Here is a 24,231-nt window from a genome sequence, read left to right as displayed (position 1 = left end):
TAACCTGATCTTAGTGTAGGCTGAAGTGCCCATCTTGAATGGCAACTATGCATCCTCTAGCCTCTTCCTGCAGCATGAAAGCACAAATCTCCTCTAAAATGTTGCTGGGTTTGTGCATTGCCCATAGGCCTCTAAAGTAGATGCTCTAGGCTAGGGCAGACCACTTTCCCCAAGTGACATTGTCTTCTAGAAGTCTAGAACTAGAAAGTCTGCATGTAGTGTTCATGTCTGACACATCTTGAAGCCACTTTAGCCCAGCCTCCAAGGATGGAGGGCAACTAAGTGCAGGGGGCAGTATGATGGCTGTGAGAAAAAGGAAGGGAACAGTTGGATTAGCAGTGGTTGGAAACAACAGACTGGCAATTTTGCTGATGAAAAAGCTGCGGATGGTACCAGAGTCTGGCTCACCCTAGTTAGATGATTTGAAAATATTACACACAGCTATTTAACTATTTCAGGAGATGCACACATGGACATTAATAGACCACTTCAGGTGTTAGGCATAGGTAAGATCAGAGCATGAGCTAGGCTTCACTGAATAGTCCCACCTGTCACAAAGCATATATCAACTTGTCTCATTCTCTGGAGTTTGTGCATACAGCACAAAAGTGTGCAGGGATGGGATTTCACATGTACAGACAAATACACCAAGTCTTGCTCTCTGCAGAAATTCATGCTTTATATGCAGATGCTATGCGGAAGGACTGGTGTCTGTGTGGCCCTGGGGCTGAGGCTAATTGGTGTGGCCTAGCTCAAATGTTGGCTTTTCCCATGAGCATAAGGCCTGAGCAGGGCTTATGTTGTGAAGGCAATGTATACCGCAACAACCAATCTTTTGTTGCTGGACCTCCACATAGTTGAGCATTTCTTGTGACTGTGAGCGGAATCTGGTATAATTTGATTGTATGAGTTACACAGGCATCTACTGGATATTGTCCATGACATGCCGCACTTTTCCTGCCATAAGGAACTATCTATATTCCATTACACAGAAATAATGGTTCGCTCTACTGGTGCTGAACTGATGTTGGCACAAATATATTTCTTAACGAAAAACATGTTATTTATTTTTCTCTATATATTTTTGAACATTGCATGTCAAATTCTGTGTTTTTTTTAAAAAAAGGATTTACCCATTATTAGCCTATATATGAAGCCACTAGATATGAAGTGTTATTGAGCTGCCTTCGTTCCACATGCACACTTCTCTGTTTTAGCAAATTTAACACCTCTTTTCAAGGACTGTTAATGATGATGAAGACTCAGATAAGATCGCCAGAAGGGCTAAGGACAGATCTTTAGACTGAGAATTATTATTTTTAATCCTCCTTACAAGGGTGAAGAAAGTGAAATTCTCACTTACTGCTGTAATATTTTTTTTTTTTAAGACTCCGAGTTTACTGTATATTTTTAAAGCCCTATTTAAAGTAAAGGTTGTCCGTGCAGAAAAGAAAGAAATAATCATAACTCAAAATCTTGGCTATATGTTTCCTTTGTAAGCACTTTTATACCCTGCAGGTTGGATAAACAAAATTGAAACTTCAGTTTTTAGTGATTTCAAATCTTGATCCCACTAAAGTAGAAATTGAACCCTGGGGCATAAGAAATACATATACAATGTTTCTATATGAGGTTTCATGTCACCACAAAGGCATTTCACTGTCTCACAAGAATGGCTATCCTGCTTGCATTAGCCCCATACTCTGAAGGAACAAAATCTCCTTAATTTCCCCTACGCTGAAATACAAATCCATTTGTTGCCAAACGTTTAGCTTGTCATTCCAACAAATTGGTTCTCTGTAGCTTGGATTACACTGAGTTTATAACGTAGCTGCACTTTTCAGGTTTTATTTAATCCTTCCCTCACAATAAAATGTGTTTGGTTTATAATACGAGGGGGAAATACTTAAGTGATACAAAATGTTTGTCTCGATACCTTCAGATGCTTAAAGTTTTTGTTTTGTATACCAAAATAACACTTACCTTCATGAAAATGCTACAGATGATCTGGAGATTTAATTTTCTTTTTGAGCACTTGAACACAAAATGCTTGAAATGTATTTGATTGTGACTATGAGAATGGTTGTCTAGCTGATATAACTGTTTCATGGGAAGTTCTCTTTATATTCATATTTCTGCAAATCTTCACTTTTTTGTTATACATAAGTTATTGTTTAAATAGCAATACAATAACAAACCATAATATATGTGTCCAAAAAGTGGTAAGGACCTAAAAGAAGCAGAAGACATCAAGAAGAGGTGGCAAGAATACACAGAGGAATTATACCAGAAAGATATGGATGTCTCGTATACCCCAGGTAGTGTGGTTGCTGACCTTGATTAAGCCAGACATCCTGGAGAGTGGAGTCAAATGGGCCTTAGAAAGCACTGCTAATAACAAGGCCAGTGGAAGTGATGATATTCCAGCTGAACTATTTAAAATTTTAAAAGATGATGCTGTTAAGGTGCTACACTCAATATGGCAGCAAGTTTGGAAAACTCAGCAGTGACCAGAAGATTGGAGAAGATCAGTCTACATTCCAATCCCAAAGAAGGGCAGTGCCAAAGAATGCTCCAACTACCTCACAATTGCCTGCTAGCAAGGTTATGCTTAAAATTCTACAGGGCAGGCTTAAGCAGTATGTGGACCTAGAAGTCCCAGGGGTGAAAGCTGGATTTCGAAGGGGCAGAGGAACCAGAGACCAAATTGCAAACATGCGCTGGATTATAGAGAAAGCTAGAGAGTTCCAGAAAAACATCTACTTCTGTTTCATTGATTATGCAAAAGCCTTTGACTGTGTCGACCACAGCAAACTATGGCAAGTTCTTAAAGAAATGGGAGTGCCTGATCACCTCATCTGTCTCCTGAGAAATCTCTATGTGGGACAAGAAGCTACAGTTAGAACTGGATATAGAACAATTGATTGATTCAAATTTGGGAAAGGAGTACAGCAAGGCTGTATATTGCCTCCCTGCTTATTTAACTTATATGTAGAATTCATCATGCGAAATGCTGGGCTGGATGAATCCTTAGCCGGAATTAAGATTGCCGGAAGAAATATCAACAACCTCAGATATGCAGATGACACAACCTTGATGGCAGAAAGTGAGGAGGAATTAAAGAACCTTTTAATGAGGGTGAAAGAGGAGAGTGCAAAATATGCTCTGAAGCTCAATATATATAAAAAAAACTAAGATCATGGCCACTGGGCCCATTACCTCCTGGCAAATAGAAGGGGAAGAAATGGAGGCAGTGAGAGATTTTACTTTCTTGGGCTCCATGATCACTGCAAATGGTGACAGCAGTCACAAAATTTAAAGATGCCTGCTTCTTGGGAGAAAAGCAATGACAAACCTAGACAGCATCTTAAAAAGCAGAGACATCACCTTACCAACAAAGGTCTGTATAGTTAAAGCTATGGTTTTCCCAGTAGTGATGTATGGAAGTGAGAGCTGGACCATGAGGAAGGCTGATCGCTGAAGAATTGATGCTTTTGAATTATGGTGCTGGAGGAGACTCTTGAGAATCCCATGGACTGCAAGAAGATCAAACGTATCCATTCTGAAGGAAATCAGCCCTGAGTGCTCACTGGAAGGACAGATCCTGAACCTGAAGCTCCAATACTTTGGCCACCTCATGAGAAGAGAAGACTCCCTGGAAAAGACGCTGATGTTGGGAAAGATTGAGGGCACAAGGAGAAGGGAACAACAGAGGACGAGATAGTTGGAAAGTGTTCTTGAAGCTATCCAGCATGAGTTTGACCAAACTGCGGAAGGCAGTGGAAGATAGGAGTGCCTGGCGTGCTCTGGTCCATGGGGTCAGGAAGAGTCAGATACGACTAAAAGACTAAACAACTATATATGTGTCCATTGAATTCAAGCTACACCTTGAGCAGCAGTGCTTAGAAGTTAATGGGTCTTGTGCAACAATTTCTCTTCAGATTACTGTTTAGATCCCAACATACAAAATACAAGTGTAGCCTGTCAAATTTATTGATTGATTGGGTTATATTCTGCCTTTCGCCATAAAATGCTCACAGGGCAAGTCATGTAAAGTTACCACAAACATATTACATAAAAGTAATCTTACACATTCAGATACTGTTCCACAGGGTTCCACAGTTCAGGTGTTGCCACTGAGAAGTCCCTATTCCAAGTTCCAATCACTCAGTCTTTACAAGGCAAAGGCTTTGAAAGTTGGTCGCTTTTACTTTTCAAATTAACGGAAGTATTGCTCTGGAAAGTGTTGTGGCAACACTTCTGCAAATGTTAAAGGGATAGTTGGTGAATTGTATTCAGATGCTCCCTCTACTTGAGGATGAATGTTGTCTGAGAAAGCTGTCTAAGAAGCAGATACAGTGGTACCTTAGTTTACGAACTTAATCCGTTCCTAAAGTCCGTTCTTAAACTAAAGCGTTCTTAAACCAAGGCATGCTTTCCCAAAGCAGCGGGGGACTCAATTTACAAATGGAACACACTCAACAGGAAGCGGAACATGTTCTGCTTCCAAGGTAAAGTTCACAAACCAAAACACTTCTGGGTTTGCAGCGTTCTTAATCCAAATTGTTCATAAACTAGGCTGTTCTTAAACCAAGGTACCACTGTACTTGAGTTTGGAGCATTTGTTGCAGTTTCCCAGTATGGTTATAGCAAAGCTGTCTGCTGGATGCAAAAGAATCTCTCACATTCTTCACACACAATGATTGACATACATAGAATGTACATAGCTGGTGGTTCTTTTTCAGCAAGTTTTGAAGCTGCTAAGAAGTTGTATTAAAAAAAAGACCTAAGGCAGGCTGCTGAGGACAACTTCAAGTTCAATATCTAAGGCTGAAAACTATGGCTTATTTTTAATGTGAGACATTTTGTGAAGCCAGACTAAGCATCGTGTGAAAATGGCACTGCTGTCCCCTCCACCAATATTTTTCAGAAGGAAACTCTCCCAGGGTTCCATCTTATTCCTAGAGTATAAATGGGTTAATTCCCAACAAAGGATGCTAGAACTGTTGCTTGACATGGGCTGATGGGCTGCCATATATCTGGATTTTCCTGGACATTTAACCGAATTTCGCCCACACTCTGCTGCCGACTGCAGTATTCCGGATATGTCCAGGAAAATCTGGACTAATGGCAACCCTACAAATAATTTCCACTTTCAACAATACATTGAGGTCTTATTTAGGCATCATGTTTTGCAAATATAGATGTCATTCAGTGGGTAAACGTAATTGTATTTATCCATTCGCTCCAGGGTGTATATAGTGGAGAGTGATCAGGCATGCATTCAGGGACCCAGTGCATGGATTATTTTTCTTTTGGATCATGACCAACATCTGATCTTGTATTTCTAGATTTCAAGACATGACAAGCCCCATGAAGTCCACTTGTTGTAAGGATCCAGCATATGGGCCACAGATTTGCTCCTGTTGCAAGATGACCAGTTAAAAAAATGATTTTAAAATATTGATATCATATTGGCAAAAGAATCTTCAATTGCTGAAGATGAGAAAGATAGTTTATTTTCTTTACCTGGAAGGGAATGTAAGTTCCTTTCCCCCAAAGGTTGCATCTCTGACAGTCTTGCTGTATTGGCCTCTATTGATGCAAGCATCCACATAATAAATAATATGTCGAACTGTAAAGATATCCAGATATATTGACTTTAGTGGCAAACCATTAATTCTCTAAGTTTGTTTTACCCTTGTGTATGAGCCTTAGAATTGCTCTTGCATTTTCAAAAAATACAATGACTGAATCTAGCTTGATTCTCAATATATGGGGCCAATTCTAAGGGCATTTTCTCAAGTTATACTATGTGAATACGTTGCAGATGTCTTGTGCCTGTCTAGCACTTCTAAATGCTGTTAAAGCCTGACAGAAAGAAGAACGGAGCTATTTTTAACTTGAATGTACTTTCGAGCCATTGTAGTTTTCTCATTCGATTTACAGATGTGGGAAATGCAAAAACCAACTGGTGAAAATAGCCGAAGGTATTCTGTTTCATTGGCTTTTCCTTTATTGTACTAGAGAAAAGGAAGTCAATCAAGCAACTAGCTCCCTCCAAATTGGGGCTCTGATGGAAGCTATTTTGGCAATTTGCCCACCTCCATTGCCACATCAGCGTAGCATAAAACAGAGCAGATTGCAGGAACATTCATCTTTAATGTGGAGGTGCTACCTGTGGAGACTACAGGGGCCAGCATGTGGTGCTCTTTCTTTATCCTTGCGCCAGATCAGCCTAAAGGTGGCTGACATGCTGGGAGAAGCAGCTGTCCAGCGGTGATTAGTGGATGCAAAGCAGAATAGCACCATTTTGAGATGCAGGCAGTCAACGTGGAGCACTGTAGGAGATGTAACATCCTAACAGTTTGTTGAAACAAGTTCAGAGGAGAATCCTCTTTGCACAGATTTGGTTAATGCACGTCTCCACACCTAATGGCCAGGTGCATTTGGGCTGGAGGTCAACAAATAGTTTAGTAGATAGATCAGGGGTGGGAAACATCAGGGTGTAGACTTTTAGCTTTTATCAACCTCAGCCAACATGACCAATAGTCAAGGATGGAAACAGCTGTAGTCCAGTGTCCTCTCCCTCACATAGATAATGTGATTATTGTGTGTGTGTGTGTGTGTGTGTGTGTGTGAATAAAAACAAAGAGAGAGATCCTGAAGTAGCAAATGATTGTCTACCTTTACTGTATTGTACCTATGGGAGTGAAGTATCTGACAGGGACTCGCATGATGGCTCCAAATGTTCTGCTGGTCATAGACTGTTTGCCATCCAAATTCTGTAAGGAAAGAGAAAGCTATCAGTTTGGCTGGGGTTAAAAACTCACGCAGAACTACTGAAACTGTGGAGACACCCTGGGATACAGGAAAGCTGAGAGATAAGCAGCTAAGAAATAGATACAAAGTAGGCAGCTGACTAAGAAAGTGTAGCCTCACCAGAGTTCATTTTCTGAAGTCTTGGATTGCTTTCCCAGTTGAATGTAATGGAAAATCAACGGCCAATAACTTTTCATTTTTTTCAGAATTGAAATAATTGTGCAGGCATAGAAGCCCCTTCTTTGTGAAAGATGCAGGAAAAATTCAGGCACTTGACTCTGTCAAGAGCAAAGACTTTCTACTGAGAATGGAAAGCTTTAATGAGAATGGTCAGAGGGGTTCAGCATAGTACTAACATGTCCTTTGCACTGCAAGCAAGTGGGGTAGTGGACCTGCTGAACTATGAACTAACCATGGTGATGGACTGAATGAGGGTCAATAAACAAAAGGTAAACCCAGACTGGATGGAGAAACTGTTGATGAATGTTTCCTCTGCTTGGATATGTCTGAGGTGAGGAACCTATACCACATAAGCCTGCCAGGTTGTTTGGATTCAACTATGCTTATGTTTCCCGTGCCTGGTGTCATATAAAGGCAGGTGTGGGAAAATTCAAGCTTAAGCTGCAATGGAAGAATTTGGAGTGCAGACACAGCTTGATTTTTTTTTGGAAAGGTGATGCTCAGTCAATTCCAGTTAGGATCACACTCCTCATGAAGGAGCAGGTTCATAGCTTGCGGGTGCTCCTGGATCCATTAGTGTCACTGGAGACATAAGTGACCTTTTTGGTACAGAGTGTCGTCTGCCAATTTCAGCTGGTGGCACAGCTACTTTCTATCCGAATGTGGATGTTGTCTATGCTCTGATGACTTCGAGGTTAGATTACTGCAGTGCACTAAGCATTGGGTTTCTTTTATATGTGGTCTTGAAACTGCAGCTGGTATAAGAGTTAGCAGCCATACTTTTGAGTGGCATCAGCCATGCTGAACATATCATGCCCATTCTGACTCAGCTGTACTGGGTTGCATATGTTTACAGTAAAAATAATTTGGAGATTGGGACCCCAAAACCTCATGGGATGCCCGCCTGAAGACCCTTCATCAAATCCCCCCTTCTAGCAGAAGTGTAGAGGGTGACTACAACTGAGAGACTTTTCAGTAGCCCCCTGAATGCTCTTCTGAAGGAGATCTCTCTTGCACTGAGATGCTTTGTACTTTCATTGTTAATTTTTCTGGGGGTATCTGCTGGCTATATGCTTTAAGATGATCTTGTGATGCTATGGGGTTGGTGAGGTTTTAGAATTTTTTTTATTTAAAAAAAGATATAATTAGTTTTGCTTGTTTGTTTTAATATTAATGGAATATTTTGTACCTGTTTGATATTTTTGCTGTGAGTTGGTATCTGGCCATTAAGGTGATGAATACACAATAACAATAATAATAGCAGCAGCAACAACATATAATATAGAGATTTGTGGTTAATTCATATATACACTTCATCCTTTGATGGCTGATGTCCCAAGATTTCAATCCACAGCTAGTGTTAAATGTCTTTGAAATGGAGAAACTTCATGAAATGAAAGACTAAAGGGGGCTTATCTGAAATTTCCATCCCCATTCTAATAGTATAATTGCTTTGTTTTCATACTTTTGAGAGCTCAGGCACATGGGAGCTTCAAAGTGGGCTTTCCAAAATGCAGCTTTGAGCGCACTGAATTAGAAAACAGGATGAAGCACACTGGTGCAACGAGCAGATTCTAATGGCTCTACTTTGACAGCCTGCCCTTGTTCTACAAATGGGTATTCGGTGCATTAAAAAGGTCATCCTCTTCCTGATCCCTTCAGCATTGTTGGCAATGCAATTATTTCTGCAGCACTAGAATGATGTGCCATAAACAGGAGGGTTATGACTTCCCTCAGCAGAAAGCAAGTGCAGGTTTTCAAAGAAAAAGCTCTTCAAAAACTAGCATCTTTAATAACATCAGCTGAAATAAAGCACACTTCTAGCTAAGTGAATTGCTTTTAAATAAATGGGTTCCAGGGTGCTGTTTTCTTTCCTTTCAAAACCTGCTAGGTATGTGTGTGAAAGCCTGTCCTTAAGAAAATGCAAACAAAATTCTTCAAGCTATTGGATTCTCTGTGTACAGAATGCCGACTGTTCATGAGGAATTTTTCTACAAATGCAAAGAAAAAATGTCAGAGAAGCGATGGAAGAACTGTTCTTCCCAAGCTTTGCTAACATAGGAATGTTTGTTTATATCTGCTTTTTGATAAACTGTGGCATTTTGATCAGAGTGAAAAGTACGCAGGCACAATTTTGGTCCATGGGTGGAATGTTTCTGGGTGCAGAAAGGACTGCCCAAATTGGAGAGGTAGCTTTTGAGGGGGAAAGGAGGTTGCATGAATGTAACAAACCATTTTGGTGCTACTTTTCCATTTTGGTTATTTTTTACACTTTGCCACCTTTAGCGGTAGCGGCAAGAGAACCCCTTCTGATTATCCTCCCCTGGAATATCACTATGTCTTTACATAGTAATGCTCTAAGGAAGGGTTGGGGAACCAGTCCCTCTCACTCATTATGTTGATGTACTCCAACTCCCATCATCCCTGACCATTGGCCATGTTGTCTGAGGCCAGAAGAAGCTGGAGTCCAACAACATATGCAGAGCCACAGGTTGCCCAGCCCTGTTCTAGTGGGAGAATAACAACAGTAATTGATGCAGCAAAGAGCTTTCTCTTCACTTTAACCTGCGGTGGAGGCAGCAATGAAAGCATCTCCTACAGCATCATGGACACAGAGGAAAATAAAAGCAGTAGTTCACTACAGTTACGGTATCTCTCTTTTCTTCCCTGGCCGCTGCTGAAGTTGGCAGCAAGAGGTTCATTATATTTGTGTCCCCCCCCAAAAAAAACCCTCAAAGAAAAGTGTCTCCCCATTTTGCCACCCTTGAATGGGGCACAAAAAAAAGATACAAGAGAGCTTTCTCCCAAGCAGAAATGGATGTGAAGAGCACCATTTCATTCCCCAGGGGATTCTGGGGACAGGGCCCTACTCATCTCCTTGTTGAGAACATATGCTTTGCTGGGGAGGAGGAACATCCATATCAGCCCCATTGCCTTTCCTTCCTTCTCCCAGTCAGTTGCTGGGCCCTCAGAGGGAAGGGAAAGTGGGTAGGTGAGGCAGCAGAAGTGGACTCTGTGAATGACCTTGCACATTTTGTTGGTGCTTAAACTGTGCACTGAGTTTCTCAGGCAAATGAAAAAGCACAACCCATTGGAGGTGGATGCTTTGGGCAGCCTTCCTTGGAAGTAGGTTCCATGTTTCTTACAGGAACGGTGCCATCTATTCAATTGCACAATTATCTCTTTTGGGTAATTGTGCAATAAAGCAGGAAACCTTGTACAGTGATACCTTGGTTCTCAAACTTAATCCATTCCAGAAGTCCATTCCAAAACCAAAGTGTTCCAAAACCAAGACGCGCTTTCCCATAGAAAGTAATGCAAAAGGGATTAATCCATTCCAGACTTTTAAAAACAAACCCCAAAACAGCAATTTAACATGAATTATACTATCTAACGAGACCACTGATCCATAAAATGAAAGCAATAATCAATGTATCATATTATAAAATAAATAAGACATTATTGTAGATGATAAAAATAAAAATTATTTTTTTTCCTCACCTGCACTGATGATAGTCATTGTTTGGATGGGGGGCTTTTATCCATTTCCGCAGTCACACAATCAGTCAATCAGTAGCTGAACTGGGTTCCACACAGTCACAAAAACAAACTAACCGAAAAAGCCACAAAAACAAAAATGCAAAATGAATAGCAAAAACAAAAGCACCAAACTTAATCCATTCCGGAAGTCCATTTGACTTCTGAAATGTTCGAAAACCAAGGTGTAGCTTCTGATTGGTACAGGCACCCCAGAAACAATTGCTGACAACCGCATCAGACGTTCAGCTTCCGGAAAACATTTTAAAACAAGAACACTTACTTCTGGGTTTTTGGCATTTGGGAACCAAGGCATTTGAGTACCAAGGTACCACTGTATAAGATAATTAGCCAGCTGCCAATATCTGTCATGTTTAAGATTTTATATACAACTAAGCGTTCCCGCCCCTGCTTGCTCCACTCACCAACCCCACTCACTCACACACCCCTGGGCACCCCTCCCTTTACACCTGACCAAACTGCACTCCTTACTACCATGTCCCCCACAGCTCACCCCACCTCATTTAGCTTGCCTTCTACCCTTGCCCTGTGAAGCTCACCCCAAATATGGCACCCATCCCTCACAGCATGTTAATATGTTCAATGGAGGGGTGAGCACAAACTGCTCCAGCAATTTTTAATGTGAGGGATGCTTCAGAGAGTGCCAAACCTATCTCTGAAGTGCCTCCCACCCTCCTTAAAATATGCTCCAGCAACATTTAATTGTGTGGGGGGTATGTTTCTCAGAGAGTGGTTTGCCAATCCGCTGTCTGAAACACTTTCTACTCTCCTTTGAGCATCACTCCTTCCTCATCAGCTCACCTGCACTGCCTGCCACCTATGGCACTTGCTTGCTCACCTCCTTGTTGTTCTGTCGTCATACTGCAGTTGGAGTGGCCACCTACTGGCAGTTATGCAAACTACAGCATGATGACGATTTTTCTTGCAAAAATATAGTATAGAGAGATATGTCACCTACAACTTTGTTTCCTCTGCACATTTTCCCTGACTCATCATTTGATTCAAAGAGTTTTATTGCAGTTTCCTTTTAGGGCTCTGATGAAAAGAGTTGACCAAGCTAATCTGGCTCTCATTTGAGAATGGTTTGGTAATGCCTTCCCCATTGAACCTGATCCGTCTCACTCACTATCCTATTGCATTAGCAGTTGGGGAAATGGTGTGTTTGAGCACATTTCTACCTCACTTTTACAGTGCAGGTTTGAAACCTGTTCCTGTAATAGAGTCCTATAAAAGCTTCCTCCATGCTCTGTGCTCATGGCTCTTTTCCACAGCATTAAGAGAATACTGCTTGTGTGTCATTTCTAAACACTGGAACCACTAAGGAGCATTAAAAAAAGAAAACAGTCTAAGAAATAGATCTTTCCCAGAACACCTTTGAAAATCACTGAAGCATACCTGCATGCCTTCAAAGTGGAGGAAATTGCCGCCACAAACAGCCTACACCCATTTTCTACTACCACAGCTGCAGACCAGTGAGGATGAGAATAAATAACTCTGTTTTTATCCATGAACATAAATAACTAAAATATAATTGCTATGCCCTCACCCCTAAACTCATAAAATGCTAAGAAGAGACTGCAGAAGTTTGGATAAAGTCATTTCTGTGGACAGTTAAGCACTGCAGTCGCTGCATGACTAACTTTTGACTATGTATCTGTGTAGACTGGGGGAAAGGGAGACAGCCTGTCACAAGAATTGCAAGAGGGACTCACATTTGGACAGAGATAGAAATGGTCCACCTCTTTAATAACTGTGGGAAGGACTGCTTGACAGCCCTGTATTGCATTTGACACTTGAGAATAAGGCAAAAAAGGTCAGATCAGAATCATTCTACGTAATGCACAGCTCCCTAGAATGCTGCCTCCCACAACCAACTCATCTTTCTCCCAAAGCCCACATTCTGTCATCTCACATTGATTTCATAGGGTTGTGTGTATGTGTGTGTGTGTGTGTTGGGGGTGATGGTATAACCAAAGCTATGAATCAATGCAAACCTGGGTCGTATCGAATCCTGTAAACTGATGTAACAAGGAGGAGATAAGCATACATTTAATTACGAAAGTAGTTATTTGCATAAACCAAAGTAAATCGGAGAAGCTGACATACCTATATGTAGTTTCGAAAAGAGAAGTGGGGGAACACCAGACATTCACCTAACGAAAGGAAAATGTTTGGGCAGAGCTTTTCTGGTTGAATACTCCCCAACTCCTGTTCTTAAATGCCACAATCATGAGTTTTATCCATGTTATTTACATTTGCCATGTACAGTGGTACCTTGGGTTAAGAACTTAATTCGTTCTGGAGGTCTGTTCTTAACCTGAAACTGTTCTTAACCTGAGGTACCACTTTAGCTAATGGGGCCTCCCACTGCCACAACACTGCCGCCACGTGGTTTCTGTTCTCACCCTGAAGCAAAGTTCTTAACCCAAGGTATTATTTCTGAGTTAGCAGAGTCTGTAACCTGAAGCGTCTGAAACCTGAGGTACCACTGTATTAGGGTTGCCATATGTCTGGAATTTCCCGGACATAGCTGGCAATTGACCTTCAGAAGCAGTGTCTGGGCAGAAATCACTGAAATGTCCGGGAAAATACAGATGTACAGCAAGGCCCGTTGGCAGTGTCATATTTGGCAATTTCCCTTACAAATCTCTTCACTTTTTTTTGAAAAAACCTCAACAACTTTGGCCAAAAAGTTTCACTTTTTGAAATATGGCAGCCCTACCATAGATGGCTTCTGGGACAAAGTTTTTGATTAACTTAAGCCTTCTTAAAAGAGGTGCCAGCTAAAACTATGATTTCACCTCTCCTAGTAAGTGGATTGGATGGAAGTTTATTTACTTATTTGCACAAAAAACAACAACACTGTATTGCCAACATTAAAAAAAAATCATAGCAATGAATACTATAAACGTCAACAATACAATTATATTGATAAAACTGAACAAATACAGAATACTAAATCTATAGATCAGATTAGCACACCAACATAGCTAGATTACTCCTCATGGAAAGCCTGGCTTCCTGGTTTATATGGGAATTAGCATATTGTGGAGTAATCTGAACTCACAATTTGGATTTTAAAAAAATATTTATCTATTTAAAGGAAGATATTTATTCGGCTCTTAAAGTTTAGGAAAAATGCCCATGATGGTTAATGCGAAAATTACACATAGTAAAAAAAAAATGTTAAAAACAGTGCAAAAACAACAAATGGGGCAGAAGAAAAAATTACAACCATCCACAAAGGATTGTCAGGAGTGATCAACTAGGATAAATGCCTGCTGGAATAAAATGTGTTCAAGGAATGAGGGAATGACAGACCAATCTCCCAGGGCAGGCGGTTATATAACATAGGTTCTGCAATGGAAAATGCCCTTTCATGTTCCCCTGCCAACTACACATGGCAAGTAGGTGAATGGTTCCCAGGACTCTGAGTTGGGCAATCTGGCTATAGTGAAAGGAGCAAGCATGCAATTTGGGGGTGCTTCTCAGTCTGTTATTGTCACTGGAAGCCTAAGTGCTATGGGGTGACTTTTACCCATTTGGATGTGTATGCTAGCTGCATCTGCCTGTGGACAAGGGATAGCCTTGCCACTGTGAGTTATGCACATGTAATTTCAAGACTAGACTATTGTAATACACTCTGCATGGGATTACTGATCTCAGACAAACCCACCACAGTAAAGGTACGTCCTAGTTGCTAACAAGAGAAGAGAAACTATGGTGATTCCAAGGAGGAGAAAATGAGTCCAAAGCAGGAAAAAAAGAGCAGTAAAGAAGGGAAAGAATCAGCTCTTTAGGATCCTAGAGTTTGCCTAGTGTCCAATAATTCATTCGTCAATCAAAACTCTGACTACTCTCATTGGCTAAAAACCCTAAAAGGAGGGAGCAACCAATGTGGATCATTCCATGTAAATCACACATTTTGTTTCATAACTTTCTTTCTAGGAGTGATAGAGGTATATCTTATTTGAAAATGAAAGCTCAGAGTCTGGGTACTTTCTTGGCTCTGAGTCCAGTACATCAGTACCCTCTGAATCCACTTCTCAGCAGTTCCAGATCTGTAGCCTACTGCCACAATATCATTACTTTTTCTTGTCCCTCTCCTAGGTGTTTCTAATAGAACATCTATTTTCTGATCCAATTATTTCTCTGCAGGTATGTACACATTTTTTACATGTAATACTACCCCTCCCTTTCTGCTGTGCTTATCCTTTTTCAAACAGCCAAATCTCACGGCAACTAATATGACCACATCTGCCCTCTGGAAAAATGGGTGTGCTTGGCACACCATTCTAAGCTTGGGAAGGGAGCACCTGGTTACAGTCATGTCTGAGAATCCAGGAGCAAAGCCAGGGGCAGGGGCTCCCCCAAACTGCAAGCCTGGTTAAGAGAACACTGCAGATCTAAAAATCAAAGCCCTTTGCCAAGGAACTGAGAGTGCATCAAGATAAACTTTTTTTCTAGGCAACAGGCTGGATTTATAGTGAAACAACATATTTCTCAGGTATTATAGGCACTTTGGGAGTGCTTTGCTTATATAGTAGCATTTCATTGTGCAGCCATCTAGGAAAGGTCCCATTATTTGCTATGGTGATATATTGCAATAAAAGTGTTTGGATTTAACCTTGATTTCTGGGTGGGTCTGCAGAACACTGATCACCTAACCTTGTTTCCTGGAGAGTCAATGTGGTGCAGTAGATGAAATGTGGAGGTATGGGAACAAATCCTCACTCAGCTACAGACGACCACTTTTTAGGAGGATAATGAGTGCTTCTAGGTGAGGGCATATTGTAAATTTGTTGTTGAGATGTAACAAATGTGTTACTGGCAACATGTTTTTTGAACTTATCAAATTAAACAACTCATTTATGGAGGGGGGAGCAGGTGTGCATGTATATACACACACATGCATGAACACAAATGAGATTTTAAAGCATTCTGTTGTGACATAGAATTAGGGTGCTGATAACACCAAGGTTGCAGGTTCGATCCCTGTATGGACCAGCTGCATGTTCCTGCATTGCAGGGGGTTGGACTAGATGATCCTCAGGGTCCCTTCCAACTCTACAGTTCTATGATTCTATGATTCTATGATTCTAGGGTGTCTGCAGTGCACAGGCTCTTGGACAGCTGTTCTCAACCTGCTTCCCTCCAGCTGTTTTGAGGAGAGACCGTCACAGTGGCAGGGCACCTGCATTAGATACAGGTCCCAGGTTTAATCCCTGACACTTCCAGGTAAGGCTAGGATGAGGCCCTAGTGGTCAGTTTACCAGGGGTCAGCAAACTTTTTCAACAGGGGGCCGGTCCACTGTTCCTCAGACCTTGTGGGGGACCAGACTGTATTTTGAAAAGAGAAAGAAAATGAATGAATTCCTGTGCCCCACAAATAACCCAGAGATGCATTTTAAATAAAAGGACACATTCTACTCATGTAAAAACACGCTGATTCCTGGACCATCTGCGGGCCGGATTTAGAAGGCGATTGGGCCGGGTCCGGCCCCTGGGCCTTAGTTTGCCTACCCATGTCTAGGCAGACCCAGGATCTAAATCAGTATAATGAAACTTCCTATGTTCTGATGACTACAACCCCCATCAGCCCCAGCCAGCTGTTGGGAGTTGCAGTTCAAAAGAATCTGGAGGGCACCTGGATGGGGAAGGCTGCTGCTGCTGATCTCAGTCTTTTAAAAGATAGACTCTGGTCACAAATGCTTTCATGAGCATCTGTCAAAAGTCCATTCAAAAGCTGCAATCGCCTGAATCAAGATGTTCTGTATTGTAGCCTGGCAGAGCAAGTAGTTCACAGGGGAACTATTAGGAATGAATAGAATGACACACTGTATTAATGGACTCTTGCTATCAAATTGAAACTGGGATAGTCTTGCTCTGAGCTACTGTGATTTTTGATGGGGATGACATATCTAAATATATGCGCCAAGAACCAACTGCTGCATTTTATTTAAGAATGATCTATATTGGGGATACAACCATGGAGGCATTAGCCTTGCTTCATCATGTCACTAGAACGATGTTTGTAAACCAGACTACTCTAGCACATTTATTTATTAGACCACCTTTATTTCCTTGGTTGCTAATATCAAGTCAATTTGTATTACTCAGAACCATTTTAACACCAGTGACCTTTACCATAGAACGTTGCTTATTGTAGACTTCTCTTCCCTTTTGCTCCCAAGTCCCTATGCTAATTTCTGGGCACTGGAAAGCTAGAGTGGTGTCAATTATGGAGAGAACATGTAAGACATTGATTCATGCGCTGTGAGTCAGGGGAACATGTTTATATTCATTTTCTTTGTGAGAAAGAGCAAAAATCAAGAGGAATCTGACATTTCACTTTTTTTGTCAGAGACAAAAGCATACTCACTACAGTATCCACCTTTCATGTGAATCACAAAAACCATGTTCTCACCCACAGAGTTTTGCCCACTGTGACAGGAGCAGAGCTATTTAGCAAAGCTGCAGGAAAATTTCATTACCAAAAACCCAGAGCACAATTCATGACAGTTCAGCCTCTTCTTGGCAAACCTTAACAAAGTCAGAAATTCCCATTTTAAAGCCAAACACAGTTATGGGGATCAAAAAATGAATCTTTCCTATTCAGCATAGAGGAACATGGGATTTCTGGACAGCTCAGGCCCTATGATTTTCTTCACAACAATAGAGGTGCCACAAGAACAAAGGGCAACACCAAGCTTTCAGGCACGTTGCAGTGCAAGATAACGCATATGTGAATCTAAAATATTAGTTCAGTAATTCAGATAGGACCTCACAATCTGGACTTGCTAGCTGTACAGTAGAACTTCATGAAATTAGGGCCATGTCACATCTTATAATGAAAGATGACTCCCTGTTTCCACAGCCAACCTATCACACACATTTTCTGTAAAGATTAAATAGCAAACACATACTTGATAAGTCACTGCGGCTGAGAGTTGTGTCTACACATCATTTCCTGGTGAGATTGTCACTTAAGTTCACATGTCCTGGTGAAATGAACCCAAAGACCTAGGTTGGCTACCAGCTAAAAGCAAGTGAAATTTTAATGTACACACTCATTCTCAAAAACTAGTTTATACATACCAAGGAATTGCATGTGCATGTAGAATGGAGTGTCTCCTAAAAACAGTCATTTGTCAATGCTTGGAGAAAAAATTCTGAATGTTACAAAATAAACAAATGTGTGTATAATCTAAAACAGACAGCACGATAATGCATTTCATTTGTTCAGCAAGACAACAAAGAATTGCGGCTATAATCTCTGCATGACAGACAGTTTCTTATGTACATTTGCTGGCCCATTCTTTCTGATCCTGCAAAAAGTTCAACAATTTTAAGAATTCAGTGTATGGACCTTCAAGCAACACTTATCATGTAACCAAGTATATTATTTTCTGTTGGTAATTTGAAAGAATTGTTTTGGCTTCATTATGGAGATATAAATCATTTGGCTGAACTCGTTACATGCTTTCATCTGAGAACTTGAAAAATAACATGTTGTTTACAAGCAAAGCTATCCCTTTCTACCTTTATTGTAGATAAGAAGAGCCTGTAGGTAGCTGAACCATGAAAAGTCATCTCAAAACCTCATTTCTAAACCAAAGAGCAAGTCCACAAATTTCCTAAGGCCCAATTTATGAAACTAAAGTGCATTTAACTATTCTGGTGGTCAATCAGACTGATGTACTAAGAATGTTGCTTGAGTGGATCACTTTCTTTGGAATAGTTGACACCCATCTCCCTTGCAGTTTCAACCCACAGTTGTCCAATCACTACCAAGCTTTCAAAAACAGATGGAGTCTTGCCATGTTGCTAAAACAATGGTTCAAGACACCTACAAGCATGCCAAATGCCCCAAGTCAGTTCACAAATGTAATGGCTGTTTGGTCATGGTAATTTGCTCAAACTTTATAAAGGTTAGTCAATTCTAGAGCATTTATGAGGATTGTGAAGAGAATATTAAGACCCTATTTAAATACTAAATCCTATTTTCTAAAAATGTTATTAAGACCTAATATTAAGCTCAAATAATAATAATAATAATAATAATAATAATAATAATAATGCATGAATTAACTCTGGTTTTACAACCAATTACTTCTTGTTTAGATTTAAAGCTCATGCTGTCTCTGCTCTTCAGGGTGAATATTTTCTTATCTAATTGATCCATATCACCACCAAATGAAGTATGCCACTATTAGTTTGATATTACAGATGGGAGGGTGAGAGACAGAGACCTGCCACAGAGGTCACTCAATGAGCCCATGAGCATGATGAAATCTGAATCCGAGAAGAGATAGTGATGGCAACCAACTTGGCTTTAAAAGATAATCAGACAAATTGATGGAGACTAAAGTTATGCTCTACCTCCACTGTTGGAATTGCTGGGAACTGAAAGTAGGGAGAGTACTATTGCGTCCAGCTTCTGCTTCTGGGCTTCCCATAGTTATCTGCTTAGCCAATGTGAGAACAGAGCATTGGAATATCAAATGCAAGTCAACCACAGAGATCCATGTTTGAGGCCACAATGCTTTCCTTTCTTGAAAAGGTTTGGTAAAGGACCCCTGACAGTTAAGTCCAGTCGTGAACGACTCTGGGGTTGAGGTGCTCATCTCGCTTTACTGGCTGAAGGAGCCAATGTTTGATCGCAGACAGTTTTTCCAGGTCATGTGGTCAGCATGACTAAGCTGCTTCTGGCGAAACCAGAGCAGCGCACGTAAATGCCATTTATCTTCCCGCCGGAGCGGTACCTATTTATCTACCTGCATTTTGACATGCTTTTGAACTGCTATGTTGGCAGGAGCAGGGACCGAGCAACAGGAGCTCACCCCATCGCGGGGATTCGAACTGCCGACCTCCTGATCGGCAAGCCCTGGGCTCAGTGGTTTAGACCACAGCGCCACCCGCAACCCATAATGCTTTCCTTTCTTAGGAACACTTTGTTGGAATTCTGCCTCGGTCAGAGGAATGTGCCACGCCGTAGGCACCGGCTGAATTCCTTGTTGACCTCCCCGCTGCGACTCCCGGCAGGAAAACTGGCGTGGTCTGTAATCGGTGATCCTTCCCAGATGTGAGAAGAACACACCATTCCTTCTCATTCCCCTTTGGTATCCCCAGGGAGGGGAAAGAAACAGACAGAAATGTATCTACATGCTTTTATTTCTGTCTCTTACAGCAGTACAGAGAAACATGTCTGCACTCAACAGCAGTGAGAATAAACTCCACTCATATACTTCCAGTACGGGTCACATGACACACACACTGAGCTAACATCCGGTGCTCAGTACAGAATGGACTGCCCCTTTCTTCCCATGGCAACAGTCACACACATCCTGTCTGGCTTTCCAGCCACCTGCAGCTGACAAAGCTGCTAAAGCTTTTGCTTGCTGCCGCATTGGTCCTTTTTGGTAACACACTTTACTGGTTAACGGTGAAATCCTGTGCATGCTTACTCAGAAAGAATTCCCATAGTATTCAGAGGGTCTTATTCACTAGTGAGCACATGCAGGCTTGCAGCCTGATTTTCTTCCTAAAGTGTATGTGGTGGGAAATCTATTCTTTTGATTACATTTCAGGTGTTTGGACCTTATGAGAAAAAAGGTTAGTTACAATGTGTCACATGGTAACGAATCTAAATTTAGTGGTTTTGTGAATGTTCCTTTCAAGACTCCAAGGAGCATTCTACTCTGCATTAGAGAAAACCTTCCCTGGTGATTCAGCTCAGCTATAACCTTTACTAGTGCCAAAGGTTAATGTCCATAATTAGCAACCTTCTTTCCAGTTAGAGTGTTTGCTGCCACAGCAGCACACATTGATTATTGCTGCATATTTATGCATCTTAGTAAGGAATCAGTTGACATTGATGCTAGCACTGACAGATTCATTTTTCAAAGTCCTGAATGGTTGATAGAAATAATTTCTGGCTGAAACAATAGCATTGAAAATGATATGTATCACAAATAAAAATATCAATTTGTGAAAACCATTTATCTAACATGAAACATTTCTATTCAGCAGCCAAATACCACTCAGTCCAAATGGAAAGGGATATATTTGGCAATGTATATTATACAGATAAATCCATAATGGAAGTGGTGGGGTGGGGTGAAGCTTATGCAATGGATACAATCAGCAGCAGCAACAACAAAATTGGGAAATGTTGGGTACCACAAAGAAAAGAGCAGTCAACATTACCAGACTGAGATTTGCTTCTAACATCGCCAAGACCTGCCTGCTTTGTGAACCACAAGACTATCAAGTACATAGAATCATGGAATCATAGAATCGGAAGTTGGAAGGGATCCCAAAGGTCATCTAGTCTGAACTCCTGCAATGCAGGAATCTCAGCTAAAGCATCCATGGCAGACGGCCATCCAACTCCTGCTTAAAAACCTCCCTGTCAAACAACTCTTACTGTCAGAATGTTTCTGCTGATGGAAAGAGAACGAATGGGAGAAAACCTCTCCCTTTCTCTCTCACACACATCCACTGCTGCTACTGAATTTTTCAAGGAAGAAGCCTGAATTCTTTCTTGGCCTTCCCTCAGGGTGGTCAAGGAGGTTTGTTGAGATGTAAGGGGAAGGGGGTTTGTGAGCCGTAATGTGTGTGGAAGTGTGTGCAGCTTTGGATGAAGTGAAGGGGTAGAGTGGTTTTGGTAAGAAGCAGAGGGAGAGGGTGGCTTTTCAGCAGTAGGTGGGGGTGGTAAGCAAGCAAGCCTGAGTAAGTATGTATACTTTGAGTTAATAGCTTAATTGACACTTTTGTACACCTCCTTGGAATCCTCTGATGAAGGGCAGCGGAGAAATCTTTTAAATAAATAAATAAATATTAGACACCAGTCACATGGAAGATGGGATTCAAGGGCTGGAAAATAGAGCAACATTTGTTTCAAAAATAAATAAATTCAAAGCCAGCTACTGTTGAGGAAATGGCACAGTGCTAGCAACTCAAAACCTACCACTGTTGAATTTCAGGTTGTAATTCAAAATAGGATGGCTCATTCCAGATCCTTGCAACACTTAACGGTCTCTAAATTCAAAATCCCAGGACTTCCCCACTGCTCCTGCAGATATCATATTAACAGAATCCTGCTGCAAGTTGCATCTCATTTACAGGCCATAACAAGCCCTGTCATAGCAGGAAAATCTGCAGCACAGCAGGGCAAAGGAAGTCATCACATAAAAACCAGCTGTTCCCTTGCAGGTTTAAACTTGGGAAGCACCATCTTTGCAAATATATTTTCCCAACCACCCTAGATGCCTAATGAGTATAATCAGATCTGGCAAATGGCGCTCACCATCTCTCAAGGCAACATTTTACTCAGAGATGGAAACTTTTCAGACATTTTGAATACTGTGGTTCATGGAAATATGATTGTAAAACCCCCCCCCCAAAAAAAATAGCCATTTGATTGCATAAGTAAATCTCCTGGCTACTGGCAGTCTTGGATATCTTTACATAGTAGGAGTGAATTTAATGCAGTGGAAGGAATTGTGACTCTCCTCCCCAAAGCCTTCTTACTCACAAAAACAAATGCATTGTGCTATGGAAAAAGAGTGAGAATGCAGGATCTAAGATAGGTGTTTCAAGTCCAGTAAATATGTCAATATGGTCTTAGTGGTAGTTAAAATGCACATTTATTTAATGAAGAAACATTGTCTGGCCAAGCCAATAAATTTATGCTGATGTTAGTTAGGTAACATAATGATTTAGCATTTTATAAACACCTCAATCAATAGATGTAGAGGACTTGGTTAATATCCATAGGCTGTTATTGAAAAGGTCTATAAGATACATAGCAGACTGCATTAGCAACTCATACCGACATCCCATCATATATTTATAGAGGTGGATGATGTAAAACCCAGTTTCATTATAAAATGAATATTAATTGCTACTATCTCATTAATTTCCACAGGGGTAGTCATGCTAGTCTCCTGCAGCGAAAACATCTTAAAGACAAACAAATTTAATAAGTCTTTGCGAGATGTGGTCTACTTCATCAGATACATTACACCAAGAGGTTCCATTCTATCACTTGTGGACTGAATTAGCGAAGTGGATTTTTATCACGCTATATGTGTTGCTTGAGCTCTGCATTATTGGTCATTGTTAAACATATTTTTATCTCTGCCTGTGCTCCCCCCCTTCCCAATTGCTGCTGTCCCTCTTGGGGGTGGGGTGAGTTTGCCACACACCCTCCTCTTTGAGAAGCCTTGAGTCATTTCTCCTGAGCAGAGGGGTCATTTCAGAGCCCCTCTCCTTAAAGTTTAGTATACTCACAGTTCCTGTTTTTACAGTGTTTGTATACATAAATGTGCAGTGCATTCCTTCACTTTCAGAGGGAAGCACCACTGATTTCCATGGGGCTGATTCTTCAGAAACTGGGTATAGGATTATGGTCAGAGGCACAGCAATTATATTGCCCAAAATAGAAGACCATAATGACCAGTAACTAGTAAAATGTGAATTCAAGACTCCACCATCTCTTAAGAGAAATTAGCAACCAATTTTCTAGAGAAGCAATACTAGGGGGGAAAGTGCAAAATGGTGAGGAAATATGTTGGGGATGGTGGGGGGGAATCTGTCAGGAAGAATAATAATCCAACTACACATGATGGTTAATAAAGGACCAGCAACTGCACATAATGGATAGTAAAGGACCAGCAAATTGCTTCATTACTGAAACTACTATTTGAAGTGAGCCACCACCTCAAGTTGATGGGCTACTGGGAACCAAGCTGCTCTGTGGAAAAGGTGAAATCAAATAGCTCCACATAATAGAACAAAACAGGAACCTGTGGAACAAGACTGGGAGGTAGAAAACAGCTGGCCCAGCCAAGAAGCTAGAGGGTCAGTGGTAGAAGGCAGGTGAAACTGTGCCAGAATTAATTGGGGTGCTAAGGGGTTGAAGCAACTTTGGTATTTGTACAAGTTCCATTAATTTCAAGCTGATTTGCTCTGGAGATTTGTGGTAGAAGTGAGAAGCAATGTATTAATGTTAAGCCTATCCAGTAAATACAGAAAAGTTCAGATGTCTGGAATTTTTATTTCGATTACAAATGCTGGTGTGTTTATGGGGTAATTCATCTATCTCTAGTATGTCTGATAAGGTTCAGCACTGGTCAGACTCAAGGGGCTAGAAGTATATCTTATATCTGTGGAAATAATAAATTTAGCTTCAGACTAATGTTGTCAGCATTTCCCCTCTTTTATTTTGTGGCACGAACCTTTTTAACAAATGCCATTTTTCATTTGATGCAACCATTTCTCCGAGTATATTTGCCAATTTCCCAGCACACTGAAAACACTGTACAGAACATTTATTTATATTCTTTCTGATTTAATCTCTTTTGGTAGTTCTATACTTTTCAGAATATAAAATACTTATCAGCATTTAAAGGTTAGAAAGAAACAGGTTTTGTCAGCACACTGGCTGTTTATTCAACTCATAGATTATATTAGAGGGGAGGGTGTGGGAGTCTTCCCTGCTGCCTAATTTTGATTATGTTTGCAAGCAGCTGATAAAGCCCCACAGGCAATGACTAGGACTAGTCTTCATTTTATTTTATTTTATTTTATTTTATTTTATTTTATTTTATTGGACATATCAGTCAAAGACATTTCAGCTACTGGGAAGTCACCACAAAAAACAAC

The 24,231-nt window shown here is 40.9% G+C and overlaps 1 protein-coding gene across 7 annotated transcripts in view; it reads right to left on the bottom strand.

Annotated features, from left to right (window-relative positions):
* Positions 1-24,231, bottom strand: part of LOC310848685 (uncharacterized protein) — a 144,941-nt gene that overhangs the window by 95,526 nt on the left and 25,184 nt on the right. For 4 of the 7 annotated variants that reach the window (XR_014566502.1, XM_083748108.1, XM_083748109.1 and 1 more), the window contains 2 exons: positions 6,688-6,785; positions 5,530-5,635 (listed from right to left, as the gene is read on the bottom strand). The exons of 1 other annotated variant lie outside the window; for it this stretch is intronic. Coding sequence is in view for 5 of the 6 variants with exons in the window: in XM_083748108.1 (XP_083604234.1) it covers positions 5,530-5,635; positions 6,688-6,785 (204 nt within the window). In the remaining variant the exon portion in view is untranslated. Of the gene's footprint in view, positions 1-5,529; positions 5,636-6,687; positions 6,786-10,503; positions 12,822-24,231 lie in introns of those variants that run through there. 2 more of the 7 variants (XM_083748110.1, XM_083748112.1) reach the window with 2 other exon arrangements.

The sequence above is a fragment of the Podarcis gaigeae genome (assembly GCF_964106915.1).
Source record: "Podarcis gaigeae genome assembly, chromosome: 7".
NCBI classification, from domain to species: Eukaryota; Metazoa; Chordata; class Lepidosauria; order Squamata; family Lacertidae; genus Podarcis; species Podarcis gaigeae.
The sequence above is the reverse complement of the archived record's forward strand: the minus strand, read 5'-3'. Positions and strand labels throughout refer to the sequence as shown.